This window comes from Plodia interpunctella, chromosome 6, assembly GCF_027563975.2.
Source record: "Plodia interpunctella isolate USDA-ARS_2022_Savannah chromosome 6, ilPloInte3.2, whole genome shotgun sequence".
Lineage (NCBI taxonomy): Eukaryota > Metazoa > Arthropoda > Insecta > Lepidoptera > Pyralidae > Plodia > Plodia interpunctella.
This window is the reverse complement of record NC_071299.1, coordinates 3,533,610-3,554,508: the sequence shown is the minus strand read 5'-3', so window position 1 is coordinate 3,554,508 and position 20,899 is coordinate 3,533,610. Positions and strand designations below refer to the sequence as shown.

General features: G+C 34.8%; 1 protein-coding gene across 4 annotated transcripts in view; it reads left to right on the top strand.

The window, feature by feature from the left end:
• The window catches only part of LOC128670751 (GATA-binding factor C-like), an 86,911-nt gene that overhangs the window by 36,920 nt on the left and 29,092 nt on the right, over positions 1-20,899 (top strand). For 3 of the 4 annotated variants that reach the window (XM_053746710.1, XM_053746706.1, XM_053746708.2), the window contains exon 4: positions 2,688-2,839. In XM_053746710.1, coding sequence (XP_053602685.1) covers positions 2,688-2,839 — 152 coding nt within the window. The remainder of the gene's footprint in view (positions 1-2,687; positions 2,840-20,899) is intronic. The other variant, XM_053746709.1, reaches the window with a different exon arrangement.

Sequence of the window (20,899 nt, the reverse complement as noted above, 5' to 3'; positions counted from 1 at the left end):
ATAAAACATGTATGATGGCCGATGTAATATCCTGTTATTTTTTCCTAATAATCGTTATTGGTGTTTATTTATTACAATCTTCGGAGCAAATTACAGGCTATAGCGCAACAAAAAATCTAAAGGGTTAGTCCAAAAAGTGAGTCGTCGGTTCGATCGCAATAAGTTTTCGATAAGGTCCGGGCGATTTAATTGCCGGTTGTGATCTGGTTTTACATAAAAAAGATGAATGGCCCGAGTGCCTAAAGCCGGTAAAGTATTTTGGGTCCAATAACGTATTTTTTCTATCGGACGGAGCACTTTCACCTTCGCCGGTGCGGTCACCTCGCGTATTATTTATTCAATGCGGCATCGTCTGCCTCGGGAACTCAGGTTATCAGATTCAGATGCTCACATGATATACTTTAGATACATTCCGATATGCCCGTGATCGATCATCAGTACACGAACTCGTTTTCGCAACGATTTAATTATTTTTTATAGTTGTTCGTTGCCGGTTATGCATTTAGGTACGTGAAGACCTTTAAAGAGAAGATGGGAAGGTGTAACGAGCTTCTAAATTCGATCTCAGTAAATCATCGAAGTAATCGAGTTTAGAGAAAGATTGTGGGCGGTGCATCCCATATGTGAAGTGAACATCCTCTCACTAAACACCTTACCCGATGAAATTGCTTGTTACGTTTTATAATATCACAAAGTTGATACAAAAGGTTTCCCGGAGGGCTGCTCAATACTCATGGGGTCTGAATATTTTTATTTACAGCATGACTAAAACGCATGTCTAATTAGTATTTTATCAATTGGATAATCTTTCGCTTCATTAGTTTGATTTGTAAGGACGAAGTAACATACTGCGTTATTTTTATTCATATTACGTTTAAAATTTACGAGTCTTAGTGTTCACGGATGAGATGTTGTGGCTTGCTTGGAAAATTGTTTTACGTTTTAGAGTAACTATGTATCTACAGAACGCGCAGTTCTATTGCTCATGTAGTATGTAAGAGCGATTGCTTTTTATTTCGATCTTTTAATTTAATAATTTACAATACATTGATGAAAATATATATCATCGGATTTGATCGTGATGTTTAATACAATCAACTGTATGTCGAGTTATCCTGCGCTGCTGCGTTAATATCGTCGTAATAATTATGGTATATTATATAATAATAATAATATAATAATTTATTATAATGAAATTTAATATTTTTTGTTAGTTTGATTTTTAATGACTTAGGTATCTTTCGTTATTCAACGCAAGCTAATGATTTTCTCTTGAGTTATATTTATTGCGCGATCTACGTAGTAACGTAGAATGAATGCTCTACGCTTTACGTACATACTTACACGTGTGTACAATTACAGCAGAAATTAACATGTAGGTAATAGTTTACTTTATGCCCGGGTTCTGCTCTGTTTCTCGCTCGCTCTCGAATATTTTTGCAACATCCATTTATTTTATAGCTCGGTCGATCATTTCCCGCCAATATGATAGTGGCTATCGGCTTTTTTTTCGAAAATTAGGATTTCCTCTGAGGAAATTTTGTAACTTTACGAGATAAAATTAAGAGATTATGCCAGAATTATACAATAATAATTTGTTTTATTATGTTTTGTTAGCGTTATTTAGTGCTTTGCATGATAAATATAGTATTTATCGGCAGTCAACAAATTTTCGCTGTTTGTAGGTAATTATAGTTTTTTGGCAATAGCCATAATTTATTGTATTAAGATTTTTTGCGTGATAAAAGCTTTTTTAACGAACATTCATCATAATTAAACATAAGACAAATCACACTTAATAATTTAAGATTTCTGATTCCAAATCTCTACGTAATGTTTCGGCGATAATTATTAGTCATAAACTTTTTTTATCGATGCGCTTCCATACCATAGACAAAAAGTTTGCTTTATCTTATTATTCTTCCTATATGATTGCATGTTATATAAATAATTATGTTAGAAATGGTTAGTGAAAAGTGTTTCTTGTAGCTCGTAGTTCATTTAACAACTCCATAAAACTATGTGCTAAGTGGTTGGTACTTTCACCAGTTTTTCTTTGCGTGTAAAAAATCTTGATATTTTTTCATCGAGTGAAACTCCGTCGCTTTCCCTTGCTAATTGAATATTTTACAATTATTCTTAGTAATTGCAATTATCGTGGTAAAACTGAGGGATGTATGCATTTTATGTAATAGATGTAGCATGCTTTGTTAGTGAAACTTTAACCGTATGTTTCTGAATGTATTCTGTCGTCTTCCGCAGCCTGCCAGGAGTCAGGTAAATTGTATTGACTTCGCTTTTTCACCTTATTTCTTCTCCACTTTTACTTAATTGTCACATTTGTTGGTTTGCTTGTATATTACGTTTTGGTTCATTGATTTATGCATTTTTTACTTCATGATTATTGATGATTGGTATATTTCATTGGGATGATCGTTTATAGCTGCAATAGGGAAATATATAAATTCTAACAATAGTTGAACATTAAAATCTTATCTTTAACTACACGTGCTTAAGCTATTATGTTTGTTTTTACCTTTAGTACTAACGAAGTCCCACATTCGTTAATATTTTAGACTTGCTTTCAATAAAAAAGGCACTTTCTTACCCTAAATCTTAGTATCCCAAAGAAATGTATCTTATCCTGCAACTATTATTAAATATTAATTTCCACTTTCACACACCAGAGGGTCGGGAGTGCGTGAACTGCGGGGCGACGAGCACTCCCCTGTGGCGGCGCGACGGAACGGGCCATTACCTCTGCAACGCGTGCGGGTTATACTACAAGATGAACGGACAGAACCGGCCGCTGATCAAGCCCAAGCGAAGATTGGTGAGTGTAAGAATCCGACCAATTTACGTTGTATGCATGCTTGTACAATTGGAGTTACAGTTGGATTTTTCAAATTTTTCAATGAATTAAGTGTTTTCGTCGTGGAACACTGCTCTCGAAAGTAGCAAGTAGCATCATTTGGGTTTCAGTAATTGTCCTGGATACCACCTGCAATGGTGTTGCTACACTGCGTCATTATTTTTATACATGTTACATTGTTAAAATTCAAAAACATCTTGGAAATGACCAAATTACGCTTGGAACTGTCTTGTTAAACTGACTTTTTCATTGCGTGACATTAAGTTCTAGTTTTTGGGCAGTGAAATAGAACGTATACTTATTACTGCGACTTTTATGTGCGAGATAACATGCCTACGAGTAGGAACCGAGACGATCCCAGAGAATGGGTGTTGTTTACAGTTAAGAGGCAGCAATAAAAAGGCGGGGCATGCACGCCCGCGCACGACACCGCTTTAACTGCTCACACAAATTGGGCACTTATGAAATTTTGAACGTTTCCCCGAAAGAGCTGGACTGCTAGCCTCCATAAATCTCCATGTTAAAGTTTAATCTAAGGTCGTCGCACACGAGACAAGCGACAGTTGTCCATCACGTCAGCACTAACGAGTGCCGCGTGCGGGCAATTGTTGCTGGTCGCTCCAGTTTACCTAATGCCCGCCTCAAAGACATAAACTAGCAAAATGGACTGCAATATTTGTCGAATTACGTAAAGCCCAAGCTTCCATTGCCTTTTCGTATTAGCATTTGAAAAGGCGGAACTAATGGCATTGGTTATGAACCCGGATATCTCATATTCAAAGTCACCGTTAAGAAGATTGAATTCGCAGTTCTCACTTTTATTTCCACGCTGGGAAAGGCAGACAATGCGCCTCGCCAGTGCGTGCTAGCTAATCCTTCGGATCGCTCGCGATGACACTTAGAACTAAGTTCAGTCGTCACTATGAAGCAAAAACTGTTTGACGAGTTTATTAATGCTACTGGGAATTAGCAATAAAGAGAAGAAAAAACTGCAATTTCCCACCTGTCATATCGTTGTCTTTATTTGAAATTAGAGTAGAAATTGTCTGATATATTTTTTGGAAAGTATTGCAAAAGTATTTTTGATACGTGTCCGAGTTGTTGGTAAGAATTTTATTGGTAGTTAACCAACAAATTCAGCACTGTTTGGGTTCGTCTTTAATTTGAATATAAATATTTTCAAAGCAGAAATTTTAATAAAAACTATGAGTCACAAAAGTTAATAAAATTTGTAAACAAACATAAATTACGGTGTTTGTCTAAATCAAGTGGGCGAGCGATAAATCGCAGATTAATATCGGAAACACACGAGGCTATATTGCACCAAACATTATCGCGGAATCTCGTACGCATGTGACGCGTTATTTAAATTAATTAGTTAGAATTAGTCCAGAGTAATTAACTCACTCATTGAGAGTTGACCTTCTCAGACAAAAGTAGACAATAACAGTCAAAACACAAAAGTAAAACTTAATTAGACTAGACGAATTATAGTCGGCGCCTGCGCACTTGACACGGAATGGAAGTGGGAATCCTCGGACAATCAAACTTGGAACAATTGGAAAATGTCTCGTGCAATAAAATAATAAACCCAACCTTGTGAACATAATAAATTGTTAATTATAATAGTTGCGACCTTTTGTCACAGAAGCCACAGGTTTGAACAGTTCATAACATGTTGCAGTTCGGGCGTTCATTTGCATACAATATACACATAATTATATTTTAATGTCTAAATGTTTTTATACAATATTTTTTGAGAATTTAAATGTAATGATACCTACAGTGCTTAAATTTTAGCATATATCTTATGGCTGTAGCTCTAAATTCTATGCTAAAAATGAGTAAATAATGTAGCCTTACCGTGGTGACCTAAAAAAGGTTTACACGTGTAAAATTTAATCTTCCGACCTCATCTTATTGCCAAAATATTTAAAAAATCTACATAAAGTTAATACCATATTACAATATATGTAAATAGAGTAATATCAGGCGTTGGTAGCATACGTTGTAATTAAAATGCGTTTTGCCACCATCTCGTTCTCGTTGAGCCAAGATTTTGAGATAATAATTTTATTACACGCGCATTTTCGTGTTTAATTCTTTTGGTAAGTTTTTTATTTTTATTTTAGATAAAAAATTTATGAGACTTAACTTGCGTATGTAACATTAATGGGATAGATATTAAAATAATAGAAAATTCCAAAGTGCAAAGAGTAGTAGCTGCAAACAATTAATTTTAACATTACAAAGAATAGGAGACGTTACATAACTAAACAACTTACTAGCTGTTTCCAGCAGCTCCGCCCATATTAGCCTATAAGATCGACCTCGGATCATTACCTATAATCTTTTCCAATTTTCATTTAAATAGGTCTAGCAGTTTAGCGATGAAAGCGTTGCAGATAGGTAATAGACTTTCGAATTTATAAAATTTGATATGGATTTTGATATATGTATAGCCGGTGACAGGCCTACAGGATTTATACATATATTTTATTATAAACAAACAGCATTGTATGCAGATTTTGTATTTTCTAATGTCTCCGTATTTCTCACCGTATATCCGTCTGCGAAATAGTAGCAATAAATAATGTCGTTTCTAGCAAAATTGTCTAGAATATTGTCATAAAAAATTTCTAGTTTTTGCTATGATTTAATAAAAATAATTCTATATTTGTCAGACCATAAAATCCAGAAAGTAGAATTCTTAACTTATGTTAGTATAAACTCATAAACAGATGCAGTAATCTCTTAACGAAAATACATTTAAATAAAGTACTCTCACTGAATTTCATCTATAAGATGGAATTATTTCTAATTATTTAAACGCATTTTAAAATGAATATGTAAATAACATTTAAGCGTAGTGTTTTCTACATTTCACATTAGTACAATCAGTCAGAATCCACTCTGATAAATTAGCCATTATTTCGGTTATCTATTATACAAAACTACAGCAATACATTACATATAATTGCGAACGCATTATGCTAACGAGGCATTGAATGCATCCGCAACAGTTCCGCAATCCACGATCTAACAAACAGTATTTGCAAACAGATTTCAACTTTTAATTAAACTGCATCCCAATGAGGATCAATTTATTTTTTATCTACATTTTATTTCAAAGAATACAATTCAAAACAATAATACTCTATTGCACAACATAGTACATATAACATAACTAGATAGATTTCCCACGGGAGGGCTTCTTTCTCGATACTTCAAACTAGGTACATGTGTGCAAAATTTCAAGAAGATTGGCTGAGTAAGTAGATAGAACATGAAGATGTAAAAAACAAACTTCGCATTTATAATATTAGTAAAGAAGTAAGGATAAGCATTAGGATACATTGTGCTTGGTTGGATTCTTTATCGCTGTAAGCAATTTCTTCCAGACAACCTTTTGGGAAATTGCTACAAGATGAAATATAGTAATGCGGGTCGGATCAAACTGAAAATTGTAAAAATAGAATAACAAAAACACAAGACACTTTAGCGTATAAGTAGGACATTTATCATAAGAGCCTAGTCCTATATTTAGACGGCTACCGCGAAGCTTTTTCTCAAAGCAATAATATTTCCCTTATACTACAGACACGTACACTGTCGAGCTATAAAACTGCACTTCCAGTAGGCTCTATAAACCGCGCTATGCGTTACGAGATTTGCACAGCAATATATTCAGAAAAATAAACACTCCGCGCGTTTATTTGTATGTAACGTTTTGTTTCTGCTCCATGCGAGACTTTTGTTTTTATCAAACTGGATTTTTAATGCCTTTTTTGTTTATGTTGAAAGTTAAACCTGACTTTATATTCCTTTTTTGCCGTTTTAAATGGGAAGGCTCTCGTTCTGTACAACTAAAAATGAAATTTTTATTTTGTCTATGAAAAAAATTTTTGACGTAGTTAAATTAGTTACTTTCCTTGAATTATTTAATAATAAATGGAAAATACAAAACTAATCTAGTAATGAGAAACTCATAGTTTAAATACTAAATTTTCGAATGAAAATTCCGGCTCTTAAAATGTCTGTCCGTTTTGCAACAGCTAAATGTGCAACAGTAACTAAAAATACAGAAATAACATATTAAGACAAATCCAAAACATGTTTGTATAACCTCAGGTAAGTAAGTACACACACGACTAGGCACAGCAGGTGCTCGGCCAATTTATAGAGCTAAGTAGCCGTAGTTTATTCAAGTATTTAAATTTTACGCTCATCAAGTTAACTGGCGGACTCGACAAGTTACTCTTAATGCTAGTACTTACATGTAACATTCAAATAGAGGCGGGCGGTCAAAGAACTTAGACTATTTGGCATTCACCAGCCAGTGCGGTGCCAAATATACTAGCACAATACGAATTATGTGCCTTACTCGACAGGTACCTACCTTCGCTCCCATGCTATCGATTTATCTGTAATCGGTATGACATAATTCGGGGCTAATGTATGCGTAACCATATTTGTTGAGTCACGCATTTGCAGAGGAAAGTACGCATGAAAGTTTGCTAATAAAAAATGTTCAATCCAAATGTTACAGTAAAGGATACTAACACACTTTGTAATTAGAACGGCTTTTATATATATATAGTGAAAGTTGTTCCTCGTAATTACATTTATAAATAAAATTTTCAAAGACAATAGATTGTTATCTTTGTAGGTCTGCAAACGTCTTCTGAGTAAAATATTACGATGTGCTGTGCAGTAGCGCTGGCCGCCGCATGCACATTCCATGTGAAGTGAGGCAGATTGAGACAAATTGATATTTTAATAGGGTCAGTGATAATATCTTACATTAATTACGCTTATAAGTAATTAATTTGAACTTTGAGTTTGTTTTAATAACAATTTTAGTCTACTAATACAAAAGAATAAGAGACAAAAAAAACGAACGAGTCAATTAAAATAAATTTAAAATTTGGAACGTAGTATATATTTTTTTATATTTGGAACGGTAGTGTACGTTGTCTCGGTGGCCGGGACAAGTCTCACCGGTCATCGATCACGGCGCGCCGTCGAATAAATTCTGGCCGTTAGCGTGGTGCAAGGCATGAACAAAACGCGTTTATTCGAAAGATAAAACTTTTTGCTCATTTGTATTCACACTGGCCACATGCAATTTGAAATATTTAGGTTCTTTGTAATTAAAATTGAAAATATAGGACATTTTCTATGTTTCTATGGATTTTCTAAGCAATAAATCTTCAGAAGCATATTACTTAGGCATCCACAATGTGTAACATCGATCAAATAAAACCACAATCGAAAGTTGTCGTGGAATCATTGAACTGTTACTAAAAATAAATGACTCATATCATGTCACTCGGGTTTGTGCCTATGCTGTTGGTCACTCACGTTTTGCGGTCACATCTACCGCGATAAAACTGCAGCTGATTTGTTGATTCATCTTATTGTTTATGATTGAAATTACGAGTTGTTGAATTAATATTGCCGTTTAAGATAACCATCGATTGTCTAGCTGAATCAAAATTCATTATGTCTTTTGCTAGCACGCTTTTGAACTGACAAATCACGACACAGATACTATGCACCAAACGTATAATTATTCTTGCAAAAATACAAATAGATAAGCGTTATCAAGATAAACACAAAATTGATTTACTGAGAGTTGCCTAAATTGATGGATTGCTAGCGATGATGGAAAGCGTTTTCCATATTAATGACGGGGCGGAGTTGTGTTAGGGCGTGTCCTATGGATTTATGGAGATTTAATTGTACAATTTGTATTCATACGGACGCTCTCTATGTGTCGCGAATACCTCATGCCAGTTCGTTCTTTTCCCACACGGAAATACGTTATTAATGTTTATATCCTAACAAATTTTTCCATTCTTGCACTCTTCTCAGGTATGTTTTACCTATGGTGCAGTGATCAGGCGTACAGGTGTCGGGGTTCGATTGCTCGTTGAGACATTTGGTGGTTGTTAATAAATCATCATTAAGATTTCAGTCAGAAGTTATCTTAGTAGTCATATAAATATGAAAATAAAAGTTATAAAATTAATTATATATTTGTACTTATTTAATTTTATTTATTTATTTGTACACGTATAAAAAACGTATAAAAAAACTGTAATGTAACACTAAAACATTAACTGTGATTGAGTAACAAATACAATATTGCAAAAAATCGCGCAGGCGAAACTATAGTAGAAGCCAATAAATCATTGATCTATTATATTATCGATCATGAATAGTGAAGTTACCGCGTGTCAGGCTTGCGCCCGCGCACCGTAATCGTCGCTTTTATTGCATTTCCATAAACACCGACCCTTTTTTTCATCCCACGGCTTGGGACGGGGAAAAAATTCCGCTTTTGTCAACGCCTTGATTGATATGGTAACCTTCCCTTGTTTTAGCAATAACCCAAAGTCTTTAATTTTTTTTCATCCCATTGCCTCGTACATTTTTATTTGCTACGTCGAACAGGTTTGACATATCACTAAATTTTGTAAGAAAAATTACTATTCTAACTTTTATACCGGTGGCCGGGTAGCGGGAGGTGTTATAAATTCTCGTGTTTTTTTTCTGAGTCACCTTTCATTGTGAAGGGAATTGAATGTTTTTGTGTATTTTTATAGTTTCGTGCTCTACCTGTGCTAGGCGCCAGTGGCTGTGACATTTATGGCCAGGATATTGGGACAGTATTAATGTCCATATTAATAACAAGGAAACAAGCCTAGTGGGAGGTCATAAATTTCGTAGTATGCGCCCATATTCCCATGTCAAAATATGGACTGACATTTTTTCGTCATGCCGCCCTGGAGAGCATTTTTTCTAAGAAATTATAATTGATTGGTTTGATTAGTGTGTCTAATAAGCGTGCTGGCTCAATATTATGTTAAGCTGGTAGCGTTATAGGTTGTGTAATTTAAAAAGGGTGGGCGCTAAACGAATCAGCCGGTCGACTAAGCGGGGCGATCGATTCGAAATGAGAGCGCGCGCTCGATTTCACGCGGCAGAGCGAGGCGAATCGATTCCTGCCGACTACGTGCTCTCATTCAAGGAAGTCACATCTCCTAGTCCTTACGAATTTTACCTTATTATAACAACAAATAGTCCCATGATTGGTTATTACGACAAACATTTTAACAAATTAGCTTGAGGGTATGAATGCTGATGGAATATGCTTATTTCAATGTTAAACTCTCAGAGAATGGTGTGGTTTAAAAGAAAACTTGCAGTCAGAAAAAATAGGAATAATTTTTGATACGTCTGGAGTCGGAAAAGATCTTTATAATAAAGAGGTTAAAATGTTCAAACTTCTTTTATAATGGCTTAATGTACTTAAATGCTTTTTCGCAGATAAAAATTAAAGATTCCCTTGTTACACTAATCGGTCGGTACGGCGCGAGTGTGGTTATTTATCGGTAGCCGTGTGGCCGTCCTTCCACCTTGATTTAAAGCCTCAAATTGCATGGCTCGGAATTACGTAGCAATCTTCTCGATTCAACTACATGTGCAATCAACACTTCGCGGCTTTTTATAACTCGTTCCACATTCGAACAGTATGGAACTCATTCAGCCAGCATGAAGCAATTTTTAAAAGATAATGAGCATGTCAACTTCTAATAGATATTCGTGGCCAATAGAAATCCTAGAATGACATCAGGTGAATTAAAGTAGTCGATGCTATGGTCAAGGAGTTAAGAACCAAATTAGCTTGATTAGAAAGTTTAGCTGTATTATTTGTTAAGACGACGGCCACACGCAAATCTGTACGTATAACTTAACTTATGACAGACTTGCGTCGATCAGGATAGATCATTAATCAGTAGCTATTGTATCATTGACTGCAGTTTTTTTCTGTCCATAGCTTATCTCACTGATATAATATGTGTAGTGAAGTAAAAAGATTTTGTCGGTGTCGCCCCGCAATTAAATACGTTAAGCAATGATTTGAGTGGCATCAGAGACAAGCAAACTACCGTATTACGTTATAATCTGGGCTAAGCCGAGTGTCTGTCAGGCAGTAAGTGGCCAGCTACCGAACGTGACGCAACACAACACAAATAAAACTCGATCTAATAAATAATGCGATGCGCCCGCGCTTTGACTTCCTCTGACAATTAACATGGCAGGAAGCGAGGCCTGTCATTAACCCGTCAGCGGTGGCCAGCGCCAAATGTTCCCAAATACGCTCCAATCACAGTAATCACAATAGTATTTTAAATAATCATGTCATTCTATATCGATGATAGCTACTTAAATTATATGGAATGGACGCAAATCGAAACTCACATTTTTTATTAATTTTCGATTAATATTTGATTTTAAAACACATTTTGTTAGAATTATTGGAAATCTATTCACTTTTTATTTATTACTTTCTAATAATCTATGGTCATCGTGTCAAAAATTTCTTATACATTTTGTAACTATCTATTACTTTACATGCTTATATGGAGATTATCTTATCTTAGATCCTATCGTCATAGTAGTCAGATAAATATATTCACAATTAACCAAATATAAATATAAAGGATACTAAAAATATGACTCTAATTCAGACTTCACAGTTCAAAAGTAACAGGCCATATAAGTAGTAGCAGCGGCGGAACCGTTACATCACTCGACTAAATCACGGTTTACGCTCCAACGTAATTAGGATCCGAATGCTTTATAAATACAAATAAATAAAAGGCACGGCGCGAGGTGGCAGGCTGCAATTTAGCGCGTTGTGGTCAAATTGCTGGGTTCCAGAGCTGTGTCTCTGACTAATGACGTAACTCCTGCACAATGCCAACACCGCGTTATGAACGTATTTAATAATTCCATTTTCAATTATTTATTCCACTACCGCGAACATATGCCGCGGGACATACGAGCGTTTTGTTTTTGTTTATTGTAAGATAAATGTTTTCTGTTGAGTAAATGGTAGATCAGTTCAGTCTGGCATTGTAAATAGCAAAACGCAGTTAACATTTTATGACATAAACATAAATAAACATGCTTCTTTAATTAAATGTAATGTGTCGAACCTTCATTACACATTAAGATGGTAGTATTTTATTCTAAACACCTTGCATCCATACGTTATTCCAAAGCTACTTGGATATTAAATTTACGCGGATATAATATCTATATACTGTTTACAAGGAAATGTCCCTGGAAAATGAAATGTTAATATTTGAGACTAGTTAGAGGTCACAAATAAATTAATTAGGTACATGGTGTAAGTGCTGTGACTGTACTATGCAAATCATACCAGAATAGATTTAATTGTTTCCGTTGAAAAATTGTGCATTAAATTACTGTTTTATACCTAATCGAAAAATATAAATTGATTTATCTTTGTTTAAAAAAAAAATATTTCAGGTAACTAAGACCCATTTAAAATAAATGATCTTTGTCTTTGTCATAAATTGATACAATATAAATAAGGCATCGTTATAATAAATAACATTATAAATTAAGTACAATAAATTATATTCAGATTACATTATTCAATTAAATTATATCAAATTAAATTATTTCAAATAAATGTATTTACATTATGTCAATATACTTACCTAATACAATTGCTTGGCTTTGCAGCATGGTAAGTGCTTGTCTGTAGTGCAGCACTACTCACTAGCACGATATGTGAGCTGTCCCGCACCAGGCGCATCAACTATGGCAACACCAATGCGACATTTCAATATTTCGATTTAAAAGTTTAAATGAAAATGTTGCAAATCAAAGTGTTCTTAGTTTAAATTTTCCAACGACAGAGAATTAAATATATATGTATATATATAGGGCTAGCTACTGTGTGTTTTGTCAACGTGCAGTGTCGTCGTCCCACGCGCTTTGGAAACAAGCTGGCTGGTTAGAATCTCACTTCCGCATTTCGTATCCTCTCCAATTGGAACGTTCAGATTGGCGAGTCAATCAGAATATCATTTTCGATCCGATTTTGACCATTCTTCAAAGTTTCATTGATCAATTGAAAACACAATACACCTCATTTAACTACACATAATACCTAATTATTATAATATCTATATCCTTAAAAAGGATAGACCAATTACACATAAAATAAAAGTCTCGTACGGAATAATATAAATATAATATAACAATGATAAATCCGAAACTTGATTTCCATACGCACTACGGCTGTGTCGGTGCTAGTTCAATATAAGGGTCGTTGCATACAATACATTTGTATGTATCGCGCGATCGCGGATCAGTCGTAATTGACGCGGTTCGATATTATCCCCGATGTAAGATCACCCATCGCTGCGATAGCCTTATCGCCGTGACAATATTTAACCACGTGAAATGTTTAATGGGAATAACATTATCATAATTGTTCTTGTTTATTTGACATTGTATGCTGCTTTTCCGATTGTGGTGTATAGTTAATATACGTTTATATACTACACTATGTTTATTAGAGATATATAACATATTTAAATAATTACAAACTTTGAGGAAAATAAATGATTTACTGGTACTTTGCTCATTGTAACAAATATTTGTAGCTAATGAAAAATATTTTATAAGAGTATGTGTTTTGGTATTAAGTGTAAAAATACAGCATGGCATATATAGAGTGATCATTGTCCGAGCGTGTTAAAGACCGGTTGGCCCCGAGTGGTATCGTAACGAGCGTTTCGTATACAATAGACCTTTTAGCGTCATGTGGACGCATGTCAATCGCAAGTCGAGCGTCAACCCGTCAGTGAGTGCTCGCCTTTATATCGTTTCGGTTGCTCTGCAGTCATCTAAGGATCTAGTAATAGAAAAAGTATCGTTGTGTCTCTCGAAATTAACTTTGATTTTTATAACATTGAAAAGTTTCGGGTCCACATGAGCATAGACCGGGAGTAAATATTTTGCACGGCAGAAACCCAATTGCTAGACGTAAAACCAGAAATATTCAGGATAATTTTGAAATAACATTCTGGTGGTCACTAATAGACCGTTTGATAGTTTATTAATAATTATAAGTTTTATCTCCAGCGAGTAAGTCGGGAAAGTAAATAAGAATAGGCACGAAAGTGACTATTAAGATACTTATTTAAGTATCAAAGCTAATAAATACAGCCTTAAGTAGAAAACTATTCTCATTGGACATGTGAGCCGGACAACGGCTATGATAACAAAAAACACGAGAGCGAGTCAGTTCAATTCGTATGAAAATAAAACATATATACCAGCGACTGACGTGCGTCCGGCGTCACTTAGCAGCGCTGGAGTGATGTGACAGCCCTTGCCGAACAGAATTCCTTTTTGAAATTTTAAAAATTAAAAATAGAACAAAAAATAATCAACTTTCTGTGTCTGTTCCATTGTGTTCACCTTTTGGAAAAATTTAAATGACCGAATGCTGGCCACTTTTTTCGTGAATTGGAATCTCGGAATCGGCGTTTAAATACATACATTTTCGAGGTTTAGCGCCATGTTTTTTCCATTTTCTGCACATTTTGGCGCGTCGAATGCGACTCTTCGGGGTAGATTTTGTGCGTTTGAACACTGGTCGACAGAATGAGTTGTTAATGGTGACATTTCGTTAACGCCTTCCCTGACGTGTCTCTATGGCCTTAGTGGATAACTGATAAAAGGTAAAAAAGATACAATTAGGTTGTAATTTGAGATTTTATAGTAAGTTTTATGTACCGTCACCAAACGGTAAGATGTTTAGATGGCAGAGATACGTGTTTGATAGTAAGTAGGTAGATGTTTCTGAAAAGATTAGATCGTTTTTTAATGTGAAGAGAAAATCTTGATGAAATTTCGGTGGCGATGCGGGGAAGTTTTTTGCATCGTCGGTATTCTTGAAGCGTAGAGGCTGAGAGCATCGATCTCAGATATTTAGAGTGGCAATATGAATGTATTTATTCAGACTCTGGCGGCCTCCGCCTAACAATGCTACGCTTGTCGCAGTCGCAGCCGCCGCAACGAAGTGTAGGGCTGTTTCTACTTTCATTAAATTTATTATTATGAATTTAAAGTAAATACATACTTCGATATGTCGCGAAAAATACTAAATATGGGATGCCGCAGAACGTGCGAAGTGGAGAAGAACATTTAGGAAAGCGACGTCTTTACCAGCAGCAGGCAAAGAGTTCAGGAAAATGCTCAGTTGAGAGATGAAGAGATGAGGAAATATACTAATGAGGAGTCTTTTAAAAAAGATTATTTAGAACTGAAATCGAACTTGAATCGGAAATTTCATGTATCTTATTTATCAAACAACACACTTCAGCCCAAGAAAAAATGGTAGGTATCTAATCTTTCTATCTTTGAAATCGATATCTTCGAAAATATTCATCCATATATCACAATTAACAATTCACATAATTGAAAATAGGTTTGAAAGTGGCAACCCTAGCATATAGGGCCGTGAATCAGGGCTGACACCGAAGCCTGGTGGTCCGCGTGTCAGCGACGCGCGTGCGCCCGCGCTGTTCACATGTATTTCACTACTGTCAATTTGCATAAAGAATAAAAAATATTAAGAAAAATCTCAGTTGCTACCGTATGAATTTTTGTAATAAATACTTTGGTTCATAAATAAATCTAGTTGTTTTAACTATATCTACACTACAGTTTCAGATTTGTGGGTACAACCATCTGTTATCATACCAAGACGATATATGAGATAATCATTATTACTAGCGGAATAATAAAGCTAATTAATTAATTAATTTAATTGAAAAAATGAATCTTCGTTAGGCGTGTTTTCTTTTTTTAAAATTACTTTAAGTTTAGTCCAGTTGTATTTAAATTTCGGTATAGTTCGTATTGATACTATTAATTTAAGTAATGTTGGCTGTTGCCTATTATACACTGTATAAATAAAAATATTGCAAAAACTGTTCTAAAACCATTTTCACGCGTTTAAAGTGTAGAAACAAAAAAAATTTCTTCCAATCTGTGGCTGAAACGGTTTAAAAATTTTGAAATTAGAACGCGTCGTCCCGACGGTAAACACTGCGGTTCTCTCATCCCAGCATCGTCGCACTTTTGTTCATTTTGCGTCATTGTGTTAACCGCGCTTACCATTGTTCCCAGTCGATATAAATTGGCCGTCGTACACCGACGACAGGTATATTTGAGTCGATTTGGACCGATAATTAATCGGTATTGTTAACTGGATTTAACTGGAACGGGCCACCCCATCGGCCTACCTTTGTCTTTAATTTGGAGTATGTTCGCCGATTTGCTAATTGTCTTTGTTCCTGTCTCATATTTTTGCATTTCAAGCAAAATATTTCAGAAGAATGGTAGTTTCTTTGTTTTCAGTGTTTAAGTGAAAACACTGAAAACAATCATATTAAGTGTTTTAATAAAACATATACGTATTTATGAACTTACAAATAATACAATTCTAATACAATGTATACCCACTATGTTTAAGTTCGATAAAAAAGGAGGAATGGAATAGTATAAATATGCCACTATTTTCTACCATATGCATCGCAAATGTAGGCCACAAAAAAATAAATCAATAAAAAGTCACCACGACAAGGTAACTTTATTTCCGTTCCCCCGGAGGCCTGCGATCGTAAATGGCAGAACGTCACAAACCATCGCAATTATTGTTCAATTAAAACTGATATATTCCGCCATTCACACACCATACACACAGCACTGAATGCATGCAATCACATAACTGTGTAGCCAATTCTATTGCTCATACCTTATTATTGAATTAGCAACAAAAACTGATATCTTCAAGCTTTAGCGCTTTCTCATTAGGTTTGTCTTTGTGAAGTACAAACTTACGTAATTACCGTCACTGCGAATAAAAAACGTGCATACATATTTTTACATTGTAGCATAAACTATAAAATGTAGAGCGCATAGGATTCGCTTTCCACGTTTATGACTTTTCGAATAAGTACGTATAAATTAATTCAATTCAAGGAGACTAAACGTACACCTATACGTTAGTATACAATTTTATTTCTACAAAAGGAACAAATGTATTACATTTGTTCCTTTCAATTGTATCGCACTTTATTAATAAATATAAAATAATACATTTATTTACTTAGACCTGTTATATTTGATCGGGAGTTATGGCAGACATAAAGTAAGCTTATTAAAAAACAATGTATAAGCAAGCTTGTAAGCAATTGTCTTTTTGTAAGCATTGTATTTTTGCAATGTTATGACGATAAGTCTACAGGTATTTGGTACAACACATGGTATTGATGCTACATATGCTAATTTGTACGTAAATAACTCTTCTGAGTTTTCCACATTTTATGTCCTAGTGCATAAAATGTCGTTTCACGGTTGCTTAAAGTTCGTTCTCTGCACGCAATTAATACAATATATCGACCATCGCTACTAGAAGCGTGTCCTTTTTTGCCCACAATTATGCCCAACTATGGACAGAGTTGAATTATGTAATTTATGTTCAAATATCGCGTGTTTCCAGCTTTTAAGTGAATGAAATTGTGGATGTGTCTGTCGATGGATTGTTTGTTAATTTATATTTATTTCATAGTTTTTTTTTAACTTTTTTTACATTTTAAAAAGGTTGTTACTGGCAAATGGATGCCAATTCGTTTAGTCGATGTTATTAATGGATAATAGCCACCTGAAAGATTTAACATGTAGGTTGATTTATACAATAACATAGATCTTATGAGAGTTCTGAGAGAATCACAATAAAATAATATTACTTATTCAGTGAGATGGTAACTGATCGGTAGTTTTTACATGATGTAAGTAAGAGTTTTATTTGTTGATTTAGAAGGGGTTTTGTCACGGAGTGACTATCAATAATGTGAGTAAGAGTAATTTTACAATAGGAAGAAATGTAGGAGAAAAGAAATATGTCAAACCATTTACACGTTTACGTCGAAAGAGACAATTTAAATATTTTGTATTTACGATCATACATGTGTTCAGTTACTTATTTAAAAAATAGTTTGCATTTTTCTTTTCAAATAGTAGCAATTAAAGTACATAAGGATTAAAGTGACACCTAAATACCTTAACTCTCCAATCAAAACCGTTTCTTACAAGTAATAACTCAGAACCTAACTGGAAACCTACATTAACCGTCTTCTTTCATTTAGTCGATAATAAAATAGGCCCTTTAACTGACAGGAAGGATATTGTATTTGAAATTATCATTTAACCACTGTAGGGTCGGACAGAGAAAGCACCCGGCCTTGTTTAATGTCCGTGTATAAATCTTTTCCATTCTCTTTTGCTAACCATCTCCATGTCTATTTAGATATTTATATTATTATATAGCTATTGGCCTTCCTTTAAAAAAAGTTACATCAAATAAACGGACATTGATTAATTTTCCCTAGAGGTGACGTACTTAAATGTTATTGTCGATTGTCAGTTTGCCACTAGTAATTTGCAATGTATTTGTAACTTCCGTACATTAAAAGTGAATATACCACACATTTCTTGATGACGAATTGATGGCTAAAACGCGTCGATTGGCCGCAATTTGTCAGTTTGATATCGTCAAGGACATGTCGGTGCCAATAGTGTTGACAGCTAAGGATGCCAAAACCCTTGAGAATTGGAGTATAATAGGAACAGTTACAAAGATGAACATAATTGTTTTTCGTAAAGCGGTTGTAGTTTAATGGTTAAGACACCCACCTGTGGATCGAAAGGTCCCAGGTTCGGATCCTACTCGTGCGGCATGAGTTTGTATACCGATCTGAGTCATGTATAGTAGTTTTCATCGACCACAGTGATGGAAAACATCGTGAGGAAATCTGTATATTGCTTGATTCTCAACTTGTATATGCAATAGAGAAGGCAATGGCAAATTACTCCATTAATAGTGCCAAGAAAGTTGTTGTGTGTAATGACCACGACACTCAGCCATGAGAAAATACGACTATGAAGAAGAAAAGAATATTGCTAAAGTAAAAATTAAAATGGGTCAATTTGACACCCCACTTTTAGCCTGGTCCATTGCCCATGGGGACACAGGCCTGACGACGCGTCCACCTTGTCTTCTTTCACCTGCCAAGCTTTATGACCTATATTATGGGATTGCTGATTCGAATTGCAATTAGAACATGCTATTTTATTAGCTATTGCTATTACTGTTGGTATTTTAAATGCGGTTACCATGTAATAAGAGGGTATTTGCGAGATTTTATGAGATATTATTACAGGGCTGTGAATATATTAGTAAGCCAGCCGTTAAAAATAAATTAAATAGAATTTATTTAACATAATCATTTGTCTTCACCTGACTGTCCGATGGTAGTTATACTTCTGAATTGTAAGTAAATTTATCGGAAATTGATTTTCCAAAATTGCTACTGGCACTGACTTATATCAGAGACTTATTTATTGTGATAAAGAAAACATAAATTATAATTTGCATAAGTTAGAGTATTTCTTAATAAACGTAGGTAAGTAGTTTAGTGTAATAAAACTTATGGTTATAAACAAGACGGCATACCAGATTATATAATATTGTAATAAAATAATATAAAAAGTACGTACCGTAACGTTTAGAGCAGAAGTCAACCGGTAACCGCTCATCCCGCTTTGATCTTACTTAGGGTTGTCACAAAATATGTTACACAGAGCAAAAAAAATTATTTATTTCTAAATTTATATTTTGTGAACGTAGATGGAATGAGCTTATAAAAAAAAATAAACAAAACGTCAGCGACTTCTGTTGTTTTCAATTTATTTTGCTTGTGAAAGGTGAATTTAGCATTTGACGAGAAAAACGTCTGAAGAAAAAAATGAATTTTTTGTTACAACTTCTTGCCTACTTTGTAGATGCACAACACGTAGTAATTTACTTTCTTTCATTACTGCTACTTATAAAAGCAACCTTGTTGCAACCCTATCTTTCTATGTGGCAGCATTGACGTCGGCATAGCATTATTAAAAATATACCAGTCAACATTACGTCGGACCGTATGAGGGGCTGTCAGGGCAGCGACGCGTGCGCAGCTAGCAACTGGATTTGTTGACCCGGGGTTAGATTGCCAGCTATTCAGATTCTGATATTGAAAGTTGAAAAGTAGGTATGGTTCCTGACGAACTTTACACCACTCATGTACTGTTACTTTTGTTATTTTGAGCAATACTTACAAAATTTTAAAAATATTGTTGAAACTTTTTACATCTTTGAGAAAAAAATCACAATCCTTTTCATCTTTCTTCAAGTCACAAGTTTTAATAGAATCTGTAGAATCAATTTCCTGCTGCAGTATCCTCCAGAACCTGCAAGAACGAGTTTACAATTTATTGTAAAGCCGGCAACTTTCCTGTGATGCCCCCGGTAAGTCAGTTGCTTCTGGGCAATAGTGATCACGTACCAACAGGTGACCCATTTGCACGTTTGCAACGTTTTGTTAGTTTCGTTGCATAAAAAACAAGTATCCACACAGTAAATAACTACAGAGATAAAGGTGAGATCTAAATCTATGTGGTATATTTTTAATAAGCTACACAGAGAGGTAGATAAAGTTCTATTTTTGGTTGCACCCAGTTATTATGTCTTAATCAAATCTAAACATTACTTATTCTGCTTTAAAAATTTCAGATGACGAGTAATTTATTTAATTGCCGTATATTTTAATGTTGGTATTACTAATGTGGTCTTATTAAGCTGATAACCGCGGCAGCTGAAAGTTGACGGGCTGACAGCCGGCCGCCACCGGCGCACGAGTTTAATGCCTGTCTAATTTTGAACCAGAACGGGCCTCAGATGCACCTCTAACGGGTTAAAATGTAAGCCTTGACCGTATTCCTGTATCGTTACTATAAATAATAAAAAAAATGTACTCACAACGGGTTTCCTTCTGAATCTCGTTTTCGTAGAAAAGCGAAATATTTTCCGTACTGAGAAGCTCTCTTTTAAAATTAATAATTTGCATAAACAGAGGTTTGTAACTAATTATTATGGTTATTCGTCAATTCCCCACTGTTTGAACTTATTCGCGACTTCATTAATGGCTGAAAATGAAGATTTCTTTTATTTCTAAAATAGCTTCATAAATACAGTATAGAACATTACAAACTCTGGGTGAGCCGCTTTCGGTGGTACGG